Genomic DNA, 27116 nt, shown 5'->3' on the forward strand with positions numbered 1-27116 from the left:
TGGATGGATGGATGGATAAATATATTTTTGAAAAGTGCTTGGGTGCATTTTATGGCATCTCAGTTTTGTCTAGTTTTGTGCTAACTGGTAAAAAACAAGCCCACGGCTTTATTATCCCTTGAAAAATGTGCTATTGCCTCATACATTTTAATTCTAGACTGGCTTCATTTTAATCATTTAAGTTTTACTGCTGTCTGTCCATGCCAAATATTTTCTTTTTTTTTTCGCTTAAAGGCACTTGCCAAATACCAATATGATTGGCCTTGAGGTTTTGCAGGTGCAAAAATAGACAAAAATATTTTTCACAATAATATTTTATGTGTGCCCAGTCGGGCACAGCCCAAAAGCAGAACGTTGATCCCCCTTTCCATTGGCTCACAACCTGTGAGCAGGTCAAGTGCAATGTGGGCTGGGCGGCGGCCAAAGACGAGGACCTTGGCGGTCTACAAAACTGCTTCTACTGTTCACTGGCTCTGGAAGTGGAAAGTTACCTCTCTGGCAGTTGGTGTGTGAGGTTGACAATTTCCGACTGGACATAGTTGAGCTCGCCTTGACACATACAAGCTTGGTCTCTGGTACCATTTCTCTTGAGAGGGGTTGGAGACTCTGAAATTAGAGTAGAGCTAGAGGAAGTGGGACGTCTGGGCGACCCTACCCAAGTTGCTGCCCCCGTAATGCAACCTCGAAAGAAAATGGATGTGAAAATTGATATTTTATGTGCAGAAATTTAAAATAATAAGGCACCGCTTCATTAGGCGCAGTGAAGTGATTTTTATAAGTGTGAGGATTTTTTTTATTTGAGTGAGAAAATTGTCAGCTGGTGAACAGTAGAACTGTACTAAGAATACAGCTCATAAAGAATGGAACTTTGACTAATTTGCATTATAGAGCATCCTGTTTACAGTATTTTGACTAAAACAGAACTCCTTCTTGTGGCTGACAGCAAAACACATACACTGTACTCTCTTCCTGCAGAATAATGAAGTTTCATGTTGCAAAGAAGAAATTCAAGGAGACCCTGCGTCCATATGATGTGAAAGATGTAATTGAGCAATACTCTGCAGGTCATTTGGACATGTTGTGCCGCATAAAGAGTCTACAAACCAGGTAGGATGTTCAATTCATTTCATGTTCAGTTCATCTGCATGATTGGTTAAATGTTTATTTCGTTTATAAAGAATATTACACTAAACAGCCACGACATTATGACAACATGCATAATACAACACAAAATATCCAATGCAAAAATTATGCATACTTAGGCTTATGCAGTTGGTTTTTATCAACACTGTCAGAAAGCAGTCATTTGAAATGTTCATTATTACAGTGTTAGTTTGCAGTAGTGTGTGACAGCTGCGACTGATAATTTGGTTGCCTCAGGTAATAACATGAAAGTGTCCAGAATAATGAGAACAGCTCTCAGTATGAGGCAGAGCAGTTCTACACCACTGCAAATTCTATCAAAAGTAATAACCAACATAGAATATTGTTCAATTAATACATCTCTATGTGCTCATAAAATCAAGCATTACTATGTTGGAAAAGGCAGAATATTTTATATTATTTTATTGGATACTGTTTGTGTAAGAGGTCAAATGTTGTGCCTGGCAAGTATACAGTTGTCTTACATTGTTTTTTATTTATGCTTTTGAGAGGTGATCAAATTTAACTATTAGGGTATTTCCAAATTTCTCAGGATCTAAACAAAACATGGCAAAATAGAAAATAAAATACCAGAATTTTACAAATTCTGCTGGGGTATGTATCATACGATTCATAACAGTGTTTATATATGTCTGTACTATGTGAGCACTTGTGCGTGTATGCATGCTTGCATCTGCATTTGTACTTCATGCATGTTTGTTTGTGTATGTGTTCACTTTGCTTCCTCACAGACTGGACATGATTGTAGGCCCACAGCCCCTGAGCAGCCGTGCCAAGACTTTTTCCTCCCCCTCCTTGCCTCTCTATTACAGCCAGGGCCGAAAGAACTCCACCCAAGGGTCAGGGTGCCCATACACATCAAATGAGTTCATTTCACTTTGATTCTGTTTATTCAAGATGCAGTACATGCTTAGACATATTAATGCACAATATCTACTTTACATTGGGCCAGGGTTTGTCAACTGGTTTTGTCCAAAGGACCGCCATTAGAACCAAGAAGCGACTCGGGGACCACTGCTTTGGTGGAATATTATTTTATTTAGGACCAAAGGACGATAGACCTATCCAGGCTATTTATTTGCATCTGTATGTCTATTTTGGAAATCTCAGCTACATTTGACATAATTTGGATGGGTAAATAATTCCGGAAATTAGCTGGAAAATAAATCAAGTCTAATATATATAAATACATTTTATTTTTTAAAAATGTTACAATTATTTTCCATTTCCAATTTCGCGGACCATCTGCAATACCGCCACGGACCGCTAGGTGGCCTCGGCCCACTGGTTGACAATACCTGCATTAGGCGGAGGAGGGAGTTGCTAGGGGCACCAACGAGCAAAAAGAGCGCCAGGGAAATAAAGACACATTGAAATGTAGAAATTGGGCTGTGTAGAAGAAAAACAAAGCAATGTAGGTAATAAAAATGTACCCAGAAGCAGCCTTTGCTCAGGGCCCATATCCGTGGAGATGAAGGCTACATTTGAAGGCCCACAGTCAAAGTTAAGTTGTGTAGCCTTCTAATGTTGGCTTTGAAGGACACGCCTATGAATTTGGACACATCAATGGACAGGCTGCACAGTTAAATCCTCTTCCACTAGATGGCAGAAGTTAACCTGTGTGTCCACTTTAATCCATTCATGCAGGAAATAGCTTTGCATTCAAGCTATTTCACACTCAGTCAGTAAATTTGAGAGTCAATTGAGTCCAGAGTCCAGACCATCATCATTACTTCAGTATATATACTGTACCTTGTATTAAAATAATGTATGTTTTATGATGTGCATTTGTGATATTTAGGGTGGACCAAATCCTTGGGAAGGGACAGATCCCCCTGGACAAGAAGATTCGTGAGAAGTTGTTGTCTGATGGAGATCTGCTGGAGGACATGAGCATGCTGGGGCGTGTTTGTAAAGTGGAACGCCAGGTGCTCTATTCTTCTTTATAATACACCTTAATCGGGTAACTGAAAAATACTGTCAGGTGAATCAGAGGGATTTATCCGTGTGTCAAAATTAATTTACAACTATTCAGATGTATCACAAATTGAAAAACAACAGTGTTCCTATGATAGGCCAAGTTTTGGCCTGAGAATAGGTATACAAATCGAGAGTTTCAAATACTGTACTTATTGGGTTTATAAAGCCAATCATACACTGTGTGCACAATTATTGGGCAAATTGTATTATTGAGGATTAATACAGTGCTCTCAGTCAACCAAAATGGTAATAAACCCCAAACGTGAATATTTCAGAAAGTAAAATGGAAAAATTCTGGTCCTACTTGTTTATTTTCATTTGTTAAAGTCAGAATAATACACAAACAACTCAAAATTTACAAATTAACATTTACAAGAAAACTAGTGACCAATATAGCTACCCTTCATTTTAATAACAGTTATACAAATTCCATCCATGGAGTCTGTCAGCTTCTTGATCTGTGTACTTTTTGTGCAACAACCACCACAGTCTCCCAGACATTGTTCACAGAGGTGTACTGTTTTCCTTCAGTGTAAATGTCCCATTTAGCAAGCGCCCACAACTTCTCAATACATTTGAGGTCAGGTGAAGGTACCACGTCATTATTCTTTCAATTTTAAGGCCTTCACCAGTGAGCTACCAAGTGTAAGTGAATACTGTGATGCATGCGAAGGAATATTTTCCTGTATAAAAATCATGGTTTTCTTGAAAGACGCAGACTTTTTCCTGTACTACTGCTTGAAGAAAAAAAATGGGAGTTGGTTCGTTTGAATTCATTTTTGTTTTAATTCTAGAGTTAATTTTAAGTCCGCCTTTAACTCAAAAAGGTTCAAGCAGCTCATCTTACTTTAGACCAGCCCATACCAGTACCCCGCCTCCACCTTGCTGGTGTCTGATTTGAAGTGGAGCTCTCTGGCCATTACTGATCCAGCCAAGAGTCCAGCTGGTCCGTCAAGAGTCACTCTCAGCTCATCAGTCCATAAGATTTTTGTAAAATCCTTCTACTGATATTTCCTGACCCAATCTTGACATGTATTCAACATGTATTTCTTGTTCAGTGGTGGTCAGGTTTCAACCTTCCGTACCCTGGCCATATCACTGAGCAATAAGTAACTGGTATTTCTGGGCACTCCGGGTAGATTGAAGTTCCGGAATATGGTAGCATTTGAAGGATAATGGGTTCCTGGGAGCTTTATGTTTGATTCTTCTTAAATTTTTGGCAGTTTATTTGCATCTTTTTTTCCTTTACACATTTTTGCAACATTGTTGACTATTTGCAAAGAAACGTTTGATGGTTCTGTGATCACGCCTTGATATCTTAGCAATTTTAAGAATGCTGCATTCCTCGAAAAGTCTTTTTACAATTTTGTGACTTCAGAGTCACCTAAATGTCTTTTGTGCCTCATTTTGCCTGAAGAAAACAAGCTGCCTAATAATTATGCACACTGTGATATAGGGTGTTGCTCTCCTTAGGCCCTGCCATCCCTCATTATATAAATACATATCACTTCATATGCTTGTGCATTACAAACATGATACATATTTAACAGGAATCATTAAAAGTTGTAAATACAGATGTATTTCAGTCCAACTTAATTAAGCTGTATAGAATCACCAGACAATATCAGAGAATTTAAACTGCTCGCCGTTTTACTCTTTTCTCGCATCACAGGTCCAGTCAATTGAGTCAAAGCTCGACTCATTGCTCGACATCTATCGGCAGGTTCTGCGGAAGGGCTCATCCACAGCTCTCACGCTCTCATCTTTGCCACTGTTTGAGCTGGAACAAACTTCTGACTACCAGTCCTCTGTCTTCAGCAAGGATCTGTCCTTCCCCGGCCAGGTCAACAGTAACGCTCCTGGCGGTTGTGTCACAGGCTCCTCGACTAATCCCCACTTGTCCCAGGGAGGACTTCATCTCATCCTGGCAACCCAAAATGATCTTGACCTTAATCCCCCCAGCACTACTCCACCCTCTGGCCCTGCGTCCTCATCTTTCAGCCCATCACCATTGCCACATTACCACCACCATCACCACCATTGTCATGCCCAACATCACACCCAGGATCAGTCCACCACACCAGAAAGTGGCAATGATGAAACAGTGGGGAGTTCTCCTCCCATCCTCACACCAAACAGTATCTGCACTGGTTTGGGTGGAGGAACACCGGATGGTGGATTTTGTCTTCTGGCAACGCTCTCGCCTCCACCTCCTCCAAACAGGAATGTAGGTCTTAGCAATTTGATGCGAGCATCCTCCGATGAAAATTCCCCTGAAATTGAAAACTTGTGTGGAAGTGTAGGATTGCAAATACAGGGCGGCTACATTGGGGAGGAAGTTGGCCCAGATTTGGGGCTCGGCACACTGGGAAAGCACCAACGGGGTAGCGCCAACAACAAGGGCAGACTAAATGCCAAGGAGGAGGGCTCCTGGAGGAGACATATGAGTCTTGAGCTGGAACCCCTGGTGCCCACAACCATAAGCTGCTGCTCAGGTCCCAGTCAGGTAGATCACAGATCGATGTCAGTGCAGGACTTGATGCAGGCAGCCCATGGAAAAATGCAAGGCAGCCACTGCATAATTTCACCCCCAACCCGCAGTAGGAACACTTCCACTGGCTTCCAAAGAAGTTGCCAAGACCTAGGCGCAGGACTAACTGACAAAGGTGGTTGGGGGGAAGAAGACCTTTTTATCAATGACGCGGAAGTAGAGATGCAGGGATTTGATTTCCTGTCACATGGGACAGTTAAGACTCCCTCATATTCCTCAGAACTGTTGAGAACAGAGGCAATGGCAAGTGGGGTACCACGGGGGTCCAACCATGGCCTGACCACTGCTCATTCATCCCCCCCTTCTGTTGGCAGCACTGAATTACTGAAAATGCAGCGTGTACGATTAAAATAGACTGGGGTGTATGTTCAGAGGGCATGGAAATTTCACCTCATAAAAGGACAGCTTTTTATCATTTTTGAAAGAGTGTGAAGGTTGAATGAAATAGGGTCCTTTTTTTATTTTGTTGCTAGGAGTTGATAATCACAGTATTTTCACACTGATCATGAGACAGATATAATATTTTACTGTTCAATGCATGAAGTAGACATGTTTCATTAAAAACTTTAGGCATTTAGTTAATATGCCAGTACCTATTGAATATCAAAGAGCAAGCCAGTTTGCAGTACATTCCAAAAAATTAAGTGTGGGCTCTGATCGTAGGCAAATTACTTTATGATTTATCATTCTGGTCATTTCTATCATATCATTCAAAAATATACAGTATACTTTTTAATGATCATGCCCCTATTGCAATACAGAATGCCTCCTGTGTAATTAAGATGTCACGACAAGACCATTGTGCGATGCTTTCAACTGTATTTTAAAGGCATCATGTACAATGGTAATGTATGCCATAAAGATGTTTTAATATTGAATCTGCAAATAAGTTTGCCCTTGGGTTGTTAACGTTTAGGCAACCATGACCAAACTGGCAAAATGTTGAAAGGCTGTTAGTCAGTGTTCTCAAAATGTGTACAAAGAAGTCTAAATCCAACATTCTGTTGTACAGAGTTGGCTTTTAGATTGCAACAATTTTACAAGTTTCTTGGTTTACTTTAGAAGATAAAAATTGTGTGCTTGTTAAGTAAATGTAGGCTTGATTTATGGTAATTTCAAATTACACGATTGTGGAATGTACAATTCAATTAATGCTGCAATGCTCATGTCATTAAAATGCAAGTTGCTGCCTCAAAATGGCATTAAAATTACTTGTAAATCTCTTCCTGTTGTGTGCTACGGAGTTGAGTGCATTTTGAACCCCAAGAGATTAATTTTTCTAAAATGTCGGACATTACATGAAATACTACCTTACCGAAAACAAGTGAGTGCGTGCGTGCGTGCGTGCGTGCGTGCGGAACTTAGGACGATGCCCACTGAATATTTAACAGTCGACTGGGCCGTTACCACAGATGTCTCTTTTTAATTTATTCAAATTTTGCACGCACATTCTCACCCAAGAATTAATGTTCAATATAGACTTCAACATCCTATGCACACTTTTTCACATAAATAACATTCTATCCCCCGCCCCCCCAAACATACACACGCAAACTATTTGTACAGGATATAGACCGCATTCAGGGTGGACGACATTTTGAAATGATCTAATTTAGGGTCATTTTCCATCACAAAATTCTTGCACACTTACATTTTATGTCTACGAGATGCCACAAGATGGTGCCATAGCACTACTATGTTTACTGATTTTTTCTGAGCACAAAAAGTGAACTTGTGTTTACCTGAGAGAATAATTAAGTATCTATCCATCTCTACTCCCTCCCCTGGAAAAAAAAAATCCACTCCTAGGGATAACGTAAGTCTGGCATTTGTCCTTCCTGTTCCAATGCCTTATCAGAACACTAGCTCACTGAGCACTCTTTTGGAATGAACATTTTAAGCCTTGTTACATGACCTTGACAATAAGCATGAAAAAATCAATGGCTTTATGTGCTGTTTAATTGTATGCATTTGTCTTTATTTTTTTGTATCAAATAGTAATAGTTCTAAAACAGATTTAATATGGAATGATATACATAGTTTGGAGCCACATTCAACAGGAATAAACACAAAAAATCGTAAATCATGTTATTAGGAATGTCCTGATCACACTGTTTTGGCACCTCAGTCCAAGTCGAGTCTTTGGCTTCAAACATCTGCAAGACCGAGTCCTGATACCTCGAGCAACAGACTGGGGGACAAGGAGAAAAAATAAGAATGTGCATCAATATTGTCTCAAATTAACATAGAAATGTATAAACAGACATACTATTAGTACGGTACATAAATGTGTTTAGATGTTATGTATTGTTAAATCTATTTATACCGTTTTTTTCCGTGTATAATGCGCCCCCATGTATAATACGCACCCTAAAAATGGCATGTTGATGCTGGAAAAAAGCCTGTACCCATGTATAATACGCACCCAATTTTTTTTTTTTTTTTTTTTTTTTTTTGCTTTTCTTTTTTTTTTTTTTTAAGTCCCAATGATCGTCACACACGCAGGGAGGCAATGGGTCCCATTTTTATAGTCTTTGGTATGGTCTTAACTAGGCTGGATGTATTTTTTTTTTGTTGGCGTTGATTTCTCCGACTGCCCGTAAAGGCACCACCGCGATCAGATGAAAAGAGAGGAAAGTGACGTGCGGACATGTGAAAAAGGCGGCTCTGTATGGGAGAGACGTTGAAGAGGAATAAAAACACCCTTGGAAACCAAAACTTGCCCCTCGTCGTGACTCGGAGCCGCAACAAATGTTTCGGATTTGTGTAGGGTACATTGTGACAGCAAACGAGCAGGTGATCGAGCAAGCGTCTGATACGAGAGCATTGCGTTCGTATGGAGCGTGTTTGAAGTGAACAGCAGAGACGAAAGGAACATGGCAAAGTGTTGTGAAATAAAATATTACCTGTAATACGCATTTTGTTATTTGCTGATTGTATTAAACTATCACATTCATTGTCAGTCAAGAAGAGAAGAGGACTATTATCCCTTCTTTGACGAAATGACCAGAGCACAGTACAAACACACTATTGTCGGTCAGTCCTGTTGTTGGTTTTGTTGTACCATGATTTTCTTAAAAAAAAAAAAAAAAAAAAAAAAAAAAAATTAAAAAAAATTTGTACCCATGTATAATGCGCACCCCAGATTTTAGGACAATAAATTAGTTAAATTTTGCGCATTATACACGGAAAAAAACGGTATTTTGTTAAATCTATTTACATTTAATAATTACATGGGCCAATATACCAACGACGACTGCTTTTTAACACTCAAAATAAACTTAAGTTGTGTTTTTTCTCTTTTTTTTTAGCTCTACGTGTGATGAACATATTGAACAACTGAAAATCATTTTGGGCCATCTCAGACATGTTTTTAAGGTCATTATTTTGTACTAAAACTATTTTATAGCATAAAATTAGCAAATCAGAATCAGCTTTATTGACCAAGTTTGTGTATGCCAAACAGGGAATTTGACTCCGGTTGATCTCAGCCTCTGTACAACATTTAGGTGACTGACAACATACAGGTAATGCATGAACTATAGCCATGCTATTTATATGAATAGATGATTATATACAAATGGGAATGACACTTCATGCAAAAAATTGTATAGGTGACGCATTTTAGACATTTGATTTCCTGGGGACCCAAATGCCACCGATTTGGTGCCACGGCCAATCCCACTGGTAGGCAATTTTGGTCCAAGAGATCAGCTGTCCCACCTGTTTTAGAAGTTTCCCTCCTTAACACACCTGATTGAAACGATCAGGGTCATTATTGATTTATTTAATGATAAACAATATATTTACATAATTGTTTAATGGCATGTGCAGTCAAAGGTAGACGAGTCCCGCATCTAGCTATGTACAAAACAACTGATGTATGACCTCATTAAATGTAACCTGTTAGGGTTGATAGATTATTTTCATCGTATGATTATGTTGGAATGTAGACTATAATGATTAACCAAACTTGTCCTGCTCTCACAACGCAGTAAAATAAAGTGGTTGCATCCTCTGCTTGATTGACCAGCTGCAGACAAAGCAATCAAAGTTGTTCTGTTCACATTAGATCGTAAAACACCCCCTGCGCTGATCTGACCAGATGCCGGGGATTCACCAAACCTGTCACTCCCACCCTGCTTTCTCTCAATAAATACTCTCTTGCAACAGACGAAAGTCAGACTTCGTTCGAACATGGCTGTATGCACAGTGACGAATGTTTTCTCCACTTGCAAGTGCTAAAAGGGCATACTGTCTCCCGTGTGGTTCTTGCAAATAAGTTAGAGTGAGCACCACTCTAACATAACCAGTGAGGAATAATCTTGTTTGTCAACAAATAATTTACACTCTTCTATTTCAAGTTAAGTAATTTGGACCTGTTATAACTGCGAACCTGTGTCTTGCTCTTTGTTGCGCCAAACAATTAACATTCCACTGTAAGATGGAAGGAGAGTAATCTGCATGACATGCTTATGCCACACACGTGGCTCTTAATGCCACTCTGACCGCTACTCATAATAAATTAAGCTATTTTGCTCTGTTTGCGAACATGCTGATAGTTTTGGATTATTTTGTCATTTAGGCTAGGCAAATGCAACCCAGATTGGAATTGTTGCCCCTATGTAACCTCCATGCAATGTATGACCGTCTAAAAGGCTCAATTTTGATCTTTCTCAAGTCCAACTTGGGTCGCTTTTATATGTGGTCCAAGATTGGATATGTATCGAATGTTTTGCAATGCGACCACAGTCTGAACAGCCAGATTGCAAATATATCACATCATGCGTTCTGTGCAGGCAGGGAGACAGACTGCTTTGGACGGAGCGTTACTCTGTGAATCAAAGTTGTTTTAACTAACAGTATTAACATTATATTTGAATTTAATCTCACTTGAAACGTGAAACATAAAATGCAGGTTCATTTGTTACGCGCGTAAATGATGTGATGTCATCTTTAGTGAAAGTCTAGTCTTATTTACCCAAAATACTGTATGCTACCGCCTCCTGAATCACTCATCTGTAGGTACGAGATAAAAAGATGAGCAACCCGCTAATTTAAACCTAACAGTGGAGCCTCGGTTTTCGAACATCCCGGTTCTCTAACAAATCGGTATTCGAACAAAAAATTCAAGATTTTTTTGCTTCGGCTGTCGGACGAAATTAGGTTGTCGAACCTCGCGAGATGAGCCGAGAGGACCCGCATGCCAACTGACTCCATTCGTTATTACATTCGTTACTGTGAGGATCGCATCAACTCTAATCATGCCTCCAAAGGAAACAAGTGGGAGCAGTAAAGACATCCTAAAACACAAAGACGCTCCTAAAGCAATGCGACAGTGAGCGCCCGGCGTGCTGCAGTTGCGCGATCGGACCAAATTAAGCTCCCTGCGCACTGAGGTCCACTTAAATTTTGGAAAGTACATCAGGACTTTAAAAATATTTTCTAAATTTCAGCGACGGCTCTGTCACAATAATGCGACCAGGGCGGTGCAGTTGCGCGGTCGGCAACGCGCTACGGTTGCGCATTCGGCGGTGCGCTGCAGTTGCGCAATCGGACAAAAATGCGCAAATGAAAAAACGCTTAAAAAAGGCGTTTTTTGTGTTTGGAACGGATTAATGTTTTTTCCGTTATTTGTCATGGGAAAACATGATTCGCAATTCGAACGATTCACTTCTCGAACAGCCTTCTGGAACGGATTGTGGTCAAAAACCGAGGCTCCACTGTACGTTTAAATGTGCCAACATCTCTTGCGCTCATGCGGGTCACTTTGAAGATCCATACAATATGTTCACACCACACAGATTGAGGTCGCATTCAATAAGGAATGTGAACACTTGCACACACAAAAAAATTAGCCTTTGTGACCAATAAAATTTCAGAAATTAAGAAAATTGATCTTTCTACCAAAAGAATCACATGATCGGACCCGATTCCTGATCACAGCTCTTATTTTTATTTATAAACAAACAAAAAAAAGCAAATGACTTTTAATGATGTGATGAGGTGGACGATTAAATGAGTGAGGAAATATGATCCGTGTGTGATTCACCTTTGCCTTTTAACACCTCAGTATTCCGAGACACTGAAAGAGAAGAATATGGAGAAAGATGGATTAAGTTTGAGAACATTAGTACCTGAAATGATGAATATAATGCACACATTTCAAATGCAACACACAGTAATTACAGGACAATCTGTAGATGAACTATTTCTGAAATGATTGGACAAATCGGCATTTCACAACACTTACTCTAAAGTATGCAATGCGTATTCCTTTCTCTTGGTTAACTCAATGAGGTTGGTGATGTCCAAACTGGTCAGCTTGTTGCCTATCAGAAGCAGCTCAGTAAGATACCGTGGGTTTGACATCAGCGCTGCAGTCAGGTATGAAACACCTCTTGAGTGAATGTTACAGTTTGCAAGTCTGGTCAAAAAGAAAAGTACCATGAATGACTTAGAAAACACATAACTTTGTCATTGCATTTTAAAAAGGCTAAAGTTGGTCACATTATAAGAGAACATTATAAGATATTGTGGCTATTGAAATTCTACACACCCCTGCTCAAACGTCAGGTTGAACGAGAACAACACAAATCATTTCAAAACTTATTTCACCATTAATGTCACCTATAACTTGCACAACTTTATTCAAAATCTAATTTTTGAGAGGGGAAGCAAATATAACCAAATGAGATGGTTGGACATCGCTACTCTTGACGATAATGCTTATCGACCCGGTGCCTTAGCGGTATTTGTTAGGGTTGATACATTATTTTGATCGTATGATTGTGTTGGAATGTAGACTATAATGATTCACCAAACTTGTCCTGTTCTCACAACGCAGTAAAATAAAGTGCTAAGTCCCCTGCACTGGTTGACCAGCTGCAGAGGAAGCAATCAAAGTTGTTCTGTTCACATTAGATCGTAAAACACCCCCTACTCTGATCTGACCAGATGCCGGTGATTCACCAAACCTGTCACTCCCACCCTGCTTTCTCTCAATAAAATTGCTCTTGCAAGAGACCAAAGGAAGACTGCGTTCGAACATCTCTGTATGCTACAGTGACGAACGTTTTCTCCACTTGCAAGTGCTAAAAGGGCAAACTGTCTCCTGTGTGGTTCTTGCAAATAAGTTAGTGAGCACCACTCTAACAGTATTCTTATCTGTATTTTTTTGTTCTGTTTACAGAAACACCAAAACAAAACTATTAGAATTAGAGCTGCTTTTTAAATATATGTCAATTGATTTGTCTTTTAACTACGACATGAATGTAAAACAAATAAAAAATTGCAGAAAAAGAAATGTTTCGAACAAGTAATTTTTATACTGTCAAACACAAAAATTATTATGAAAGAAAACATGTAGAATGTACAATATACATTTATATAAATTAAGGAATTTATGAAGGTTTGCTGGAGGTCAAAATGAGTTGTGAGAAACAAGAACAAACAAACAATTTATTGGAATCACATTCGCTTCGAACGCTTTGAGGACAGAACTGGGAAAATCCGAGTGGGATAATTCTGATTTTAAGTCAGAATTCTGAATATAAGTCCACTGCAAAGATAAAGTTGTCCTAAGGTGGTTGGTCAATGATAATGCTGCACTGCAAGAGGGTATTACCGTATTTTCCACACCATAAGGTGCTTCGAGGTAAAAGGCGCAGACTCAATTGCGGGGTCTATTTTGTATTTAGGGCACATGCATGCCATGATTTACGGGAAAAAAAAAATTCACGGGAGCAAGCCAGTGAGTTCGGTTGTACTTGATTCTACTGTTTAACCATGTACTCTACTGTATTCACATTATTGTTAATCGATATTCATACGCAAATCCATCCAAGTCCTCATCTTCTGTATCCAAATTTTACAGTTGGGCAAGTTTGCCATTAAACATACCAAGTTTTTTCTCGTCGTTTTCATGTTGCTCTTCTGCAATGATCCTGGCTTTCCGATGCTAGTTTAGAGGGTCCCAATACTGTTTTCGTTGCACAAACGGCAGTATTTATTTATCAGTGGCGTCGGAGATACGTACTCTACGTACAGCTCAGTGACCTAGTGGTAGAGTGTCCGCCCTGAGACTGGAAGGTTGTGGGTTCAAACCCCGGCCGGGTCATACCAAAGACTATAAAAATGGGACCCATTGCCTCCCTGCTTGGCACTCAGCATTAAGGGTTGGAATTGGGGGGTTAGATCACCAACTGATTCCCGAGCGCGGCACCGCTACTGCTCACTGCTCCCCTCTCCCCCAGGGGATGGATTAAAATCACACGGGGATGGGTTAAATGCAGAGGACAAATTTCACCACACCCAGATGTGTGTGTGGCGATCATTGGGACTTTAACTTTTTTACGTGAAGTCCTCTGATTGGTTTAACGCCCCAATGTAATGGGTAATATCAAATTTGACAAAAACTAATTTCTGAAATATGGATCATGGTGACTCATGGCAATGCTGGATCACAAATATGCATGCCATTAGTTACAGTAGTTCTTTTCTTTTTAAGGGGTGAACGTCAACTTACGCTAATTTTTCAAGCATGCATTGAGTACTTTTAAGTCCAGTGCAGAGTTTCTTTGTTCCCTTATCCTGGATGTCGTTGTCAGAGAGATCAAGCTCCCTGATCGGGCTGTCCGTTGATGAAAGAACTGACGCAAGCTGTGAGCAGCAGTTATCAGTCAGATTGCAGTGGCTCAGACTGAAATGCAGAAAAGAAAAAGAAAATCAAAACATGTTCTACTAATGATTGAATGGAATATTGTGCTCTGATTCAAATGAAAGAGAGATGAGAAATTATCCACTTGAGAGATTTGAAGTGGCTGTAAGGATTCATCAGTCCAGCTGTAATTTCTTTGACTCCAGCGTCTCCAAAAGTGTTCATGGTGAGGTTGAGCTCTCTCAACTCTGCTGCCTGCCACTCTGTTTGCCTTTCCCCATGAGAGTAGAGCTGAGAGACACAACCCAGCACCTTTGAAATATAACAGCAGCCTGAAGTAGTAATTCCACACCTTGACACACTGAGGGGGAGAGAATTAAGAATTTTGAAGAATGTAGCTTACAAAATAACACTCACTGTAAATCTATCATGTCTCTGGCAGAATCAAAGCAGTAAAAACACAGAAGCAAACCCTTACTTGAGTATTTCCAGACAAGACCATGCATACATTCCTGTGCAAATGAGCTCAAAGCCAGCATCTTTTATTTGGTTGTTGCTCAAATTTAGTTCCACCAAGTTGCTGCTTTCCGACTTGAGCGCTTCCCCAATATTTTTGCAGCTCAATGTGGTGATGCCACAGCAATTCATCCTGCAGAGAGGTGAAACAGTACAAAATCTCCTCGGCTTTTGTTTGTACTCACAAACATAATGGACATATTAAAATCAGTAGTAGAGGACTCACTGCAGTTTGGTTAACATTGATATATCATATCTGGTGAAGAGCTCATTGGCCCCTTTGTCTCCAATATGATTGATGGCGAGATTCAACTCTCCCATGTTTGTGGGATTTTTCTGCAAAGCCAACGCTAAAGAAGAACATCCCCTTTGACCAAAGTTACACTGACATATTCTGCAATGACAAGAATTACACAGAAACAAACTATAAAGAGTACATCCAACGGAGAAAAAGTTAAAGCGGGGGGGCTGAAATCATATGCACCATTGACGCTCGTTGCCGTCGCCATTCACGCCTCGTATGCGGGAGGAACTTGGCGCTGGGTATCACACATAACTGACTTGCCACGAACTCAACAGCTGAGCGTTTCACTTCAGGGAGTGATTAATTGATTTACACACAATGCAACCATTACATTTACATCAAATTTTGGTTATTCTTGGTTCGAGTGGTTGTGAGACTGGAGAAGTCAAGTGCAATAAATTATTAAAATGGTCAGGGGGAAACAAGCAACAAAAATGTGTAGCTCACAACATGTTCCAGCCTTACTGCTCTACATGAGTTTTCTTTAATACTAAATCATTGGTCATGTGATGTTTAACAGTAGAATAGTTATTTGTTCAAATAATGTAGTACAGTGATCCCTCGTTCATTGTTGATAATTGGTTCGCGATAGGTGAAACTGCAATATTTATTTACAATATCCACACAAGACTTTCATAATTGTATTTTGAAACACTTTATTGTATTTTTAAACATTTTAAAGCTAGACTGACTTTTAGAAACATTCTTTAGGGCTTTGCTACAACTCACAAAGTCACAAAAAGACTACCATAAACACGACACGGCTCCGCTCTGTTCTCGCCGTGCTGGCCGGCGGGGGCTCGCATAGCCAATGCAGAGCTGCACGCGCTAATCAGTCCTGATCGCTGACAACTGTGCCCTTGGTACCGGCTGATTAGGGCATGTATTTAAAACCCGCAAGGCCGTCAATCTGCGGTGATATGCCTGCCACCTGGTTCTCCTATGCCACCTGGTTCTGCGATGCGACCTGATTCACATTTGCCTGATCCACTGTGTAGCGCAATGCCTGTTTCCTCAGTCGCTATCCAAAGCCTGTTTGTATGATTTGCTCTGGACTCTGTTTGGCTCGACCTTCTGCCTGTCCTCGACCACAAGCTTGCTATGCCCGTCTTGTTCGATTATGCTCGTCAGCTTGCATCGTTGTCCTGCTCTGCCGGCATTCCAATCTCCTTGTCTCCTTTTGCCTTTCCCCAAATAGTGCCCGTGTTGCATTTGGTTGTCCTGCCTCATTCGTGACAAAACGAAGTGAAAATCAGAGATGCTCCTGATTCTGCTGACGCGAACAAAGTGGAAGAGTGGATACATTGCGGGACTGCAGGAGGCTGAGATAAAGTGTGGTTAGAACTGCTCTTACAGCTCTAAGCCAATCAGCGGCAAGAATACAGAACATGTTCCCATTGGTCTCGTCTCCTCTACCAGCCAATAGTGTGCTGTAAAGTTATGTGGGCAGACAAAGCCCCGCGCGCCAAGTGACGCCGCAAAAAGCCATGATGCACCAAATTATCCGCAATATTTAATACTCTTAAAAACCCACAATGCACTGAGGCCGCGAAAGAGGAACCGCGAAGTAGCGAGGGATCACTGTAGTATTGTATTTGCATTTATTTAAAAAAGGTTTTTCTTTGTTTTTCTAAACAGAAAAGTACTGATAAGCAGTATTTTTTAGAGTAGTAGTATCAATGAAATCTAATCGATACTCATCCCTACCCAAGTGATTCATCAGATTTTTTTCAAGAGTACCCATTTTCATCTTCTCTTTGCCATCCTGTGAAATGCCTGTCATTCCATGGAGAAACACCTCTTTTTTTGTAATCTGAGATATCTTTTTTATCTTTACTAAAAAATGTGTTTCAATGTTGTCATTGTACATTCTTCTTTGTAATTTTGGTAAGAAACTTTTGTTTCCTATGCAGCATTCTTATTAATATTGTGTTTGTGGAATATGTGTTAAAAAAGTTAAATACAGCCGTTTTTATCCATCTAGGGGAGCGGCCATTTTGCTACTTACTGTCAACCGAAAATGAAATGACATCACAGTTACTCAGGGCTCAGATCACAACCAATCCAGACCAAAAATAAAATGACATCACAGTTGCTCGGGGCTCAGGTTACAACCAATCCAGCTTAGTTTCAGAAAACGAGTGACAATCGACTGCAAGTGGCAAAATGGCCGCCCTCAGATTTATCCTGTTTGATTCAAATTCTAAAGGAAACATCAATCAGAACACTGTTTTAACTAGTTGGGCTGCACAGAACATATTATTACATGGAAAATGTTTAGGTTGACTTTCCCTTTAAATATCTCAATTATTCTGTTTCTAAATACTTATGGATGTTGTGGCTATTGGTGGAAAGCATAATGAGTTGCCTTGGGTGTGAAATGTGCTATATAAAGATGCATTGCCTAAAGCTTCCTTGAAAGGACACCACCTTTACGAAGCGTCCATGACGCTAACTGGCTAACAAATAGCTATAAAGTAGGCAGATTATTGCAACTAGCAAGTTTTTAAGGCACAAAAGACCAGCTGTGTTCTGCTTTTGGTCACACTCTGGCAAGGGATCCTGGTTACAGTTAGCCCTTTTAAAATAATAATAAAATTAAATAAATAAATTAAGTAAATAAAAAAATAAAAAACTTTCTTTCAGACGTAGAAAGTAAGCAGCTTAACTTGCCTTTGTACCCTCTAGTTTAACATAACTGCATTCCATTCACCGCACACTTTTTTTTGCATTTTCTTTTCATTTGTGGAACTATGATGTCTATTTCTGAAAAGTACAAAGATGAGCCATTCAATTCCATTAGAACACAGGTATCCAACTCAAGGCCCGGGGGCCGGATCCGGCCCACCACATTATTTTATCTGGCCTGCAAAGGCAACTAAATGTTTCTTGTTAAAATACCAAAATTGTAAAATGTCTTTTCTTTTAATAACAGTGAAATATTGCAACATTTTTTAAAGCCCACTTTGAAAATGTATTATAAAATTGTTAAAAAAAAATGTATGCTGGATTTGGTTGTGTGTAATATAAAATAGTCATTAATGGCCCCACGAGGGAAACCATAACTACGATGTGGCCCGCAACAAAAAGTTTGACACCCCTGCATCAGAACATCATCTCTTCTATCAACATGAATAGTGAACTGAGATTTAGAAGTTAAAATTGGATTCAGAGTTAAAGGTAAATTCGAATGGGATCAAGACATTTGTCGATTCATAGATCAAAAAAAGTGTTCTAAATGTTTCCATTCGGCTCCTCATTAGAGAACAGCAAGAGCAAGTCATGCAAAAAGTATCAAAACAGTTGGACATGTGCATTCATAAGCTTAGAGAAGGTCAAATTAAGTACAGTACACCCATAAAGGTTATACGTAATGCATTTCTAATGAACTTTCACCAGCACCAAATTGTAACTTTTGCATGAATGAAATTGTATGAACTGTTACACAACACTTACTTAAGTACTTGTAGGTGGCATTCAAGACATTTCAAACCATCAGCTAGATGTTTCAGTCCTTCGTCTCCTAAATGATTGCCGCTGAGATCCAGTTCTTGCAGCTTCCCACATTTTTTCAAGGCAATTGCAAGGTAGCGACAGCCTTCTGCCGTCACTTCACAGCAAAGTAGCCTGAGTTTTTTCAGGCTACAGTTTTGACTGGTCAAGCCCTTCACAAGCATCTTGACTCCAGTGTCAGTGATGCTATTGTATCCCAAGTCAAGCTCTCTCAGATATGATTCGCTTGTGCGCAATACAGATGCAAAGGCTGGACAACACTTGTTTGTCAGGTTAGAAAATCTCAGTCTGCGGGTAGATGGGAAATGTCATATATTAGCACTGGCTGAAAGATTAAGTTGCCCTCTTTTTTTTATTTAAAAATGTTGGTCAACAAAGTTTACATTCATTTAATTAATTTTATTTTGTTAAAGCAGACAGAAGTTCTGTCAAACCTCGGTTTTCGAACGTCCCGGTTCTCGAACAAATCGGAATTCGAACAAAAAAAAAAAAATCATGATCTTTTGCTTCGGTTGTCAAACAAAATTCGGAGGTCGAACCTCGCGAGATGAGCCGGGAGGACCCGAGAAAACCCGACCGCGCGGCCCGGATCCCGACTTACTCCGTTGTTATTGTATTTTCGTTACTTTGAGTATTGTATTAACCCCTAATCATGCCTCCAAAGAAAGCAGTAAAGCCATCCTAAAACACAAAGACGCTCTTTAAGCAATGCAACAGTGAGCACCCGGCGCGCTGCGGTTGCGCGATCGGACCAAATTAAGCTCCCTGCGCACTGAGGTCCACTTAAATTTTGGAAGTACATCAGGACTTTAAAAATATTTTCAAAATTTCAGCGACGGCTCTGTCACAATAATGCGACCAGCGCGGTGCAGTTGCACGGTTGGCGACGCGCTACGGTTGTGCGTTCGGCGGTGCGCTGCAGTTGCGCGATCAGACAAAATTAAGGTCCCTGCGCACTTAGGTCCATTTAAATTTTGGAAAGTACAGCAGGACTTTACAATTTTTTTCTAAATTTCAGCGACGGCTCTGTCACAATAATGCGACCAGCGCGGTGCAGTTGCGCGGTCGGCGACGCGCAACGGTTGCGCGTTCGGCGGTGCGCTGCAGTTGCGCGATCGGACAAAAATGCGCAAATGAAAAAATGCTTTAAAAAGGCGTTTTGTGTGTGTGTGTGTGTGTGTGTGTGTGTGTGTGTGTGTGTGTGTGTGTGTGTGTGTGTGTGTGTGTGTGTGTCTTGGAACGGATTAAAAAAAATGCCATTATTTGTAATGGGAAAAAGAGATTCGGAATTCGACCGATTCGCTTCTCGAACCGCCTTCTGGGACGGATTGTGGTCGAAAACCAAAGTTTGACTGTATAAACTAGTGAACGAAAGTTAACACAGATCACCAAGACAGTGACAGAGTGATGCAAACTTAAAAGTAAAAATTCATTTTGATCAAATAAACTAAAAACGTTAACCTACATTTTCATACATGGATATGAGCATAAACATTTTCAATATTATCTGCTGATAAAAAATATAAAAGTATAAAATAATTGTCCAGACTACAATGAAACTAAAATGTTGAGTTTTTCTTAACTAAAATGGGACAGATAAAATTATGTTTTATTGGATTAACATAAACTATAGTGCTTAACTCTTTTATAATTGGATGAGGTTGCCTTAATGTGCTTAAAATGATCAGGTGTAATTTAAAAAAGTCTAATAGAAAACTATTATTTATATCCAGAACTATACAAAAGTCTTAGGGCACCAAATGATTTGTTGTTTATTATTTAAGCCTTTTTAAAAAAGCACATTTGTAAGCATATTTTAATATTTAAAACCAGATTGATCATAATTAATACGAAAGTGATTTCACCCCCATCATTCTTATTATTATATGTCACTTTTATAGATTTGATAGAAATCCCACATTTAAAGGAATAGTGTCTAGAATGTTTTGATTTTTCAATGTTCCTTTTAAAAAGGCTGATTTCATTACGTCGTTCAACACCTGAGTTGCTGGAACAGGAAGCAAGCACAGCAATATCTCAATAATGCATCACACATTTATAAAAAAAAAAAAAAAAATTAAAGTTGACTTACATGGCTTTCCTGGATTTCAAAATGTCTGGTAGATTCCCGAGAACCTGCTCATCACATCGTTTAGACACTGGCATGTTGACGGTTTCTCGGCAACCTTCAAAATTTGTGACTCTTTTTGCCATTAATGCCCAGTGTGTTGGAGAGAAATTCGAGTCTGGGCAGATGCCTGTTGTCAAGAAAAAATCAACCTCCCAAAGGAAAGCTTTAAGGTCAAACTCCCTCAGACAGTGGAACAAGACCACGGCTATAGGAGACATTATGTTCGTCAGGATCATACTTCTTGTGCATACAAAAAGTGGATGAGAGTCATTCATTGATCCTTGCTCCTTCATGAGTCCAAAGATAAAGCGGAGAAAGATGTCATATTTTCCATTTTTGCTCTCAAGTGTCTGGTCCACCAACGACAGATACGAGGATTGAAAAGGACCTATTTCATGTAATCTACAGTCAGCAGCTAGGAACTCCTGAACACTCAAGTGACCAAAACGGAACACAGTGGTATCATGCAGTCCTTTCTCTTCTCTCAACAGAAGTGGACTTTCTTTGGAGAAAAGTGAGGCTTCCTCTACACTTATCTTACTCCGTAAAAGGTCATCTCGATACAACACACTGTAATCAAACTCTTCTTCTAGTCGATCCAGTGCCAGCCGTTTCAGCTTGGAAATGAATTCAGAGTTTGCCATTTTCACTATCTCTATATACAGTTGAGTCAAAGTGAAATGGGTTATTTTGAAATCATCATCTGCTTTTAGAAGATTCTTCAAGGCAGTTGCCATGATTGTGCAGATGGGTGGTATCTGGCAAAGGAAATTGAGACTCCTTGATATTTTCACATGGTCAAAGGCTTTTTTGGTGAGATGATCACTACCAATGACAGACCTAATGTGTAACTCCTTCTGTTCATCATCAAATCCTCTCACTACTGTTCTTTCAAGCAAATAGCATTCTGGGATTTTTGTTGCTGCAGTATACCGGGTTGTTATCCACAGATGGGCTTTTGGAAACAAATTGCCCTTAATCAGATTTGTCAGTAGAGTATCCACTGGGGCAGCTTCGAAAATGTCACTCACTGTAGTGCAGCGAAAGTTTAGCGACAAATGGTACTCATCCAGTCCATCAAAGACAAATAAAATATTACATTCATTCAGGCTGAACGTGGTAAGCCTCTGCAAATTTGGGTAAAACATGTGGATAAGCTCAATAAAGCTTACTTTGCGTTTGATTAAATTCAGCTCCCAGAAAGAAAATGGAAGGAGGAGGTGGATGCCCTGGTGCCGGTTGCCATTAGCCCAGTCCAGAGCAAACGTTTGCACAGCTGTGGTTTTCCCAACTCCACATACCCCAAACGTGATGAATGTTCTTTGGCTAGTACCATGTTTGCAGTCACAATTAACAATGTCTTCAAGTAGAACTGTTGTACCAACTAGCCAAGTACGCAGGTCAGATTTATCCACAGAGCTAACTTCATGTTGTTGGATAGAATTAGGCTTGAGGTTAGTCTTGTGGTGAAGTCTTGATGGTAGTATGGCGTTTACAGGAAGTGCTTCCCTATGTCTGTGATATTTTTTCTTCAGTGTGGATTTTAGGGACCTTTGGACACGTTGGACATCTGTTTCCTCCATGTTGGAAATTATTGCTGGAGGAGAAAAACCCAGATATTATTGTTTTTTTCACATTAGCAGTGTAATATCACCCTGTCTAAGAGAGACCCAAGATGAAGTCAGAGGTATCACACTAAATGAAGCTATGTATAATATTTAATAAACCTGAGACTGATGGCACAGCGTCTTTTTTTTTTCTCCTTCAAAATTCCCAATTTTTTGTGATCGTTAGGGGCTACTCGGGTGAAAGAATAATTCCCAGGGCTACATCATTAATCATTGAAAACAGGTTGAGAACCATTGTAACCGTTAAGAAAAAACCCTGGTTCTGATTGTTGGGGGCAAGGTCAGAAGAGTCGGGGCATTTAAGACCTTTGAGATTGGTATTCACCTGATTGGTAGATTGGTAGATAACCTGGTATTTCCAGATGATGGATTATGAACAATCCATGACACTGTCAGGTCTAAATTATCGAAACGGGGTGGTGGATGCTATAAACTGCAAGGTGCTTAAAACTGCAGACATTAATATTCTGCTTTCTGTTATTGTGAAAAGTGTAAATAATAGGAACACAATATAACTTTTTGACACACAAAAAAATTCTCATTCAGAATTTGATCCCTTTCTGAGATTTTTTCCATCTTTCCTTGGCTTCTTTATGCACGTTACAAGTCTTCGTGAGTACAAGGGTGCTGTGCAGAGCCGGGTCTCGGCAGGGGAAAGAGGGAGCCTGGCCCCCTCAAATAAATGTTGTGCTCCATGAATCCCCCAAAATATATTATATTTCATATATTTTTATTATCTCATGACTCTCCTGCGGGCCCTGAAATATAATAAATATTCCTGAATCATAATCCTTGACTTAGAATTTATAAAACTTGGAAAAACCAATAACAACAATTCGATCCATCATTTGAATCTAAAGCGTAGCCGCCGATCGTGACCAATAAACGGTAAGCAGCTGAGAGCGTTACCTAGATTAGTTATTTAGCACCACTTTACGGAACAAAGAGCATTTCTATATGGTCTATTTTATGAGGGTTATCAAAGTTGTTTTCACTAAAAGACATGTTGCGGCACCGAACGTGAAGGCCAGTACTTCTCATGCAATTGGAAGCGCCAAATGCACCAGCTCCCCTACAGGGGTGTCAAACTTATTTTTTTCGCGGGCCGCATTGTAGTCATAGTTTCTTTCGGAGGGCCATTATGACTGTCAACCCAAATAAAGGTATGAGCACCTCATATTATATACAGTATAAGCTACAAAACAGACTGACAAATACCGTAATTTTCGGACTATAAGTCGCTCCGGAGTATAAGTCGCATCAGCCATAAAATGCCCAAAAAAGTGAAAAAAAACATATATAAGTCGCGCCGGAGTATAAGTCGCATTTTGGAGGGCAATTTATTCGACAAAATCCAACACCAAGAACAGTCATGAACGAGCAACAACAGGCTAAACGATAGGTATGCTAACGTGACATAAACACAAACTAAGAGCTGAGAACGGCCCTGACGTAAAATTCAGAGTTATTCAAAAAACTATTACATAAATAACACGTTAATAAAACCATCTGTGTCACTCCAATTCATTAAATCCATCAATCGTCCTTTGTCAACAATGCGTGCGCGCCGCTGACGGCTCTTGCACTTCAAAATATTCCACAGGCCCATATAACGATATATAAATTATATATCAAATAACTATTATATAAGCAATAATGTTATCAAACCATCTGTGCACTCTAAATCATTAAATCCATCGATCAAATTCCTCGTCCTTTGTCAACAATGCCGCGCGTGCGCCCTGAAGTCAGCCTCGTCGTTATTCCACAGATCTACTATATAACTATATTGTAGCATTAACAAAGTTCAAGGAAAGACGTGGGTTTGGTAAACGGCTCTTTATTTAACAAAACAAACTTACAGGCGTGTGGCGGCGTGGACTTCCAGCCACGGAGGTGGAAGAAAGATCCATAGAATAAGACCGGGCGTGCGTAAAAGCCATGACCGAGCCCAATCCACCGTCCCCGGACAGCCACCCGGCCGAGCGCCGGCCCCCGACTTCTATCCATGGAGGTGAAAGAGACCTCGGTAGAGTAGGATCGGGCGTGCGTAAAAGCCATGTCCGAGCCCCATCCACCGTCCCTGGACAGCCACCCGGCCGAGCGCCGGCCCCCGACTTCAATCCACGGAAGTGAAAGAGAGCTCCGTCGACTCAATCTTTGTCCTTTATGTAAACAACTGCCGCGCTGCTGACGCGACGTCGCGCTGCTGACGCGACGTCGCGCCAGCAGCGCGGCGGTTGTTTACATAAAGGACAAAGATTGACTCGACGGAGCTGCTGCTGACGCGACGTCGCGCTGCTGACGTCACTTGAAATTCAAATTACAGTAATCCCTTGCTACATTGCGGTTCGTTTATCGCGGTTTCACTTTTTTTTTTTTTTTTTTGAAAATTCACATATAAGTCGCTCCTTATTATAAGTCGGCCCCCCACCCAAACTATGAAAATAAACGCGACTTATAGTCCGAAAATTACGGTAACTCATTTTCAAATCAGACGAGTACAAAACTAAGTAAAAACTGGCCAAATATTTAAAAAGATGTTTTTAAAAGTGAAGACAATTTGCAATTTTAGTAATGACACACGGGTTTGATGCACAATTTGTCTTCGTGAGCCACATAGAATGATGTGGCGGGCCGTATCTGGCCCCCGGGCCTTGAGTTTGACACCCGTGGAATAGAAGGTAATAGGAAAGTAGAAGTAGAAAATTTGAAGCTATCGTGAGCTAATTAATGATTTTAAAAGTTTAGTGCAGTTAACCGCACTAAAATTTTAAAACGATCCGCTTCCCACCTTGCTCATCTTCTCAAAATACATTATCACTAGGGGTGTAACGATTCATCGATACACATCGATTAATCGATATAATGCTCTACGATTTATTGGCATCGATGCTAAACGTAAACATCGATTTATATCGCCGTGTTTGACCTCGGACATTAGACGCGACTTTATTTTGAAATCCAGTTCATTGTTGCTTGCTTCCTCTTTCCGGGAGCAGTACACGGCGTGTTGTGTTGTGAGCAGAGCAGGCACGTGAAAGGGGAGCCGACAACTACGCGGCTCCTGGGCTGGTGCTATGGCTAGTGTCCAAGAAGACGAGGAAATTTGCTCCCCTTTGGGCTTCAAGTCATTCGTTTGGAAGCACTTTGGATTCCAAAGAAAAGATGGCTCAACGGACAATTAAAATGATTGTAAATAAATAGTTCAGTAATGCACTTTAAAGTTAATGGTATTACGAAAAAAGAAAGAATATTCATTTTCTTTACTTATATGAGAAAAAATATAGGAATTTGATAAAGTTCAGTGTTAAAATAAGCACTTTGTATACTACAATACTCTTGTAATTTCCTAAATAAAGAGTTTGCAGTACCTTGTTGATTTTGCGTATGAATTGTTATAAATCAGGATATTGTTCTATATTTTTTATTTAAAAAAAAATAAAAAATATCGATCGTGGAGCACTATATCGTGATGTATCGTGAATGAATCACAGCAGGCTTTAAGATATCGGCATATATCGTATCGCTGTACTTTGTATCGATATGATATCGTATCGTGACAAAACCCGCGATTTACACCCCTAATTATCACTGTATTATTTTCATGTCAATAATGTTCAAAAATCGATATACAGTTGATAATTGGCGTAATTTCTCTTTTCAGAAATTTAGGGCATTTCACGAGGATAAAATATCAGCACGTAAATATTAATTTTGAAATTATTACGAGCAGCACGTCACTGCGTTTGGCAGCAAGTAACGCAGCGTATTAGTTGGGGCTGGCTTGGCGTCGTATTTTTGAGTGCGGTATCGGATTGGAATTTTGAGAATGACATTCACACAGACCGTTAAAATGGACATTATATTGTCTTAACTAATTCCAACTGATTCATGTTATACTAAAAAATTAATTTGTTTGTTCATCAGCCGGATAAATGAAAGTCCAAAACAGACTACTTAAACAACTGCACACGCCTTCCACAGATTGTCACACAAACAGCTGCGTTACGTTTACCTCAAAGTTTGTAGGATGAAGCAGAAAATAACGCAGTTCATTCGAAAGCTTTGCCGTCTCTGTCCTGAAGTCCAGAAACGAAACCAAGAAACGTGCACCGCCTCGTCTTGTTTCTGCCAGACACAGACTTTTTTTTATGAAATAGTATCCGCATTTGGCAGTTGGACTGGTTCAGCGCGGCTGCCATATTGGATGTGTCAGAGATGCCCGTAAGCGCGCGCGCGCTCGCACGCACACACACACATACAATTATCGTACTATATTTGGGGGATAAGGAAGGTATTAAAATTTATTCATGTGCCATTTTCAATTTGACATCTTTTACAAACCAACCCAATGTTGACCCAACTTCCTGGGTTGCTCCAATTTTCAACACAGCAGTTTTAAGGGCGAATATGCAATATAAACTTGTAGGGTAGTGTACATCATGTGGTCTGAAAATGTGTTTTAATTTATGTTCATCACAAAAAATGAGCCCAAACCACTGAATTTCAGGTTGAAAACAAATATAAGGTTTTATTTTTTGATAAAAACTGAAGATGTGTACCACAGACCCAAACACCATACAAGGCAAACATGTCTATTCAGAAACATTATATTGTTAAGACTGTTTTCCTTGATTTCATAGTCCAACTTAGTAAAATGAAATTAT

At 39.9% G+C, this 27116-nt stretch overlaps 2 protein-coding genes across 12 annotated transcripts in view; one reads left to right on the top strand and one right to left on the bottom strand.

The window, feature by feature from the left end:
- The window catches only part of LOC119128506 (potassium voltage-gated channel subfamily KQT member 5-like), a 98570-nt gene extending 91652 nt beyond the window's left edge, over positions 1-6918 (top strand). For 2 of the 4 annotated variants that reach the window (XM_037260987.1, XM_037260996.1), the window contains exons 12-15: positions 976-1107; positions 1896-2003; positions 2966-3092; positions 4817-6918. In XM_037260987.1, the coding sequence (XP_037116882.1) occupies positions 976-1107; positions 1896-2003; positions 2966-3092; positions 4817-6049 (1600 nt within the window). In that variant the 3' untranslated portion in view covers positions 6050-6918. The remainder of the gene's footprint in view (positions 1-975; positions 1108-1895; positions 2004-2965; positions 3093-4816) is intronic. The other 2 variants (XM_037260997.1, XM_037260994.1) reach the window with 1 other exon arrangement.
- Positions 64-26655, bottom strand: LOC119128525 (NACHT, LRR and PYD domains-containing protein 14-like). Of its 8 annotated transcripts, XR_005099043.1 has the most exons (11): positions 26465-26654; positions 20780-22415; positions 18631-18975; positions 15097-15264; positions 14833-15003; positions 14500-14715; positions 14223-14396; positions 11949-12122; positions 11748-11780; positions 10677-10714; positions 9983-9995 (listed from the first exon to the last, which is right to left on the bottom strand). XR_005099043.1 is itself a non-coding variant. In XM_037261036.1 (10 exons), the coding sequence occupies exons 2-9, from the start codon at positions 22399-22401 to the stop codon at positions 11765-11767; spliced, it is 2886 nt and encodes a 961-aa protein (XP_037116931.1). In that variant the 5' UTR covers positions 22402-22415; positions 26465-26654; the 3' UTR covers positions 64-606; positions 11748-11764. The 8 variants fall into 8 exon arrangements, 6 of the variants coding, with proteins under 6 accessions (XP_037116931.1, XP_037116894.1, XP_037116903.1 ...); XM_037261036.1 differs by lacking the exons at positions 9983-9995; positions 10677-10714 and adding an exon at positions 64-606; XR_005099042.1 differs by lacking the exons at positions 9983-9995; positions 10677-10714 and adding an exon at positions 7652-7886 and having other exon boundaries at positions 11684-11780; positions 26465-26653.
- Positions 26656-27116: the final 461 nt, after the last annotated feature.

The sequence above is a fragment of the Syngnathus acus genome, chromosome 1 (genome assembly GCF_901709675.1).
Source record: "Syngnathus acus chromosome 1, fSynAcu1.2, whole genome shotgun sequence".
Taxonomy (NCBI): domain Eukaryota; kingdom Metazoa; phylum Chordata; class Actinopteri; order Syngnathiformes; family Syngnathidae; genus Syngnathus; species Syngnathus acus.

Coding starts and splice junctions, on each gene's coding strand:
- LOC119128525 (XM_037261036.1), bottom strand. CDS start 22,401: ATGGAGGAAACAGATGTCCAACGTGTCCAAAGGTCCCTAAAATCCACA. Junction 15,265..18,630: donor TGCCACCTACAAGTACTTAA/GTAAGTGTTGTG, acceptor TTGTCATTGCAG/AATATGTCAGTGTAACTTTG. Junction 14,716..14,832: donor TCTTGTCTGGAAATACTCAA/GTAAGGGTTTGC, acceptor TCTCCCCCTCAG/TGTGTCAAGGTGTGGAATTA.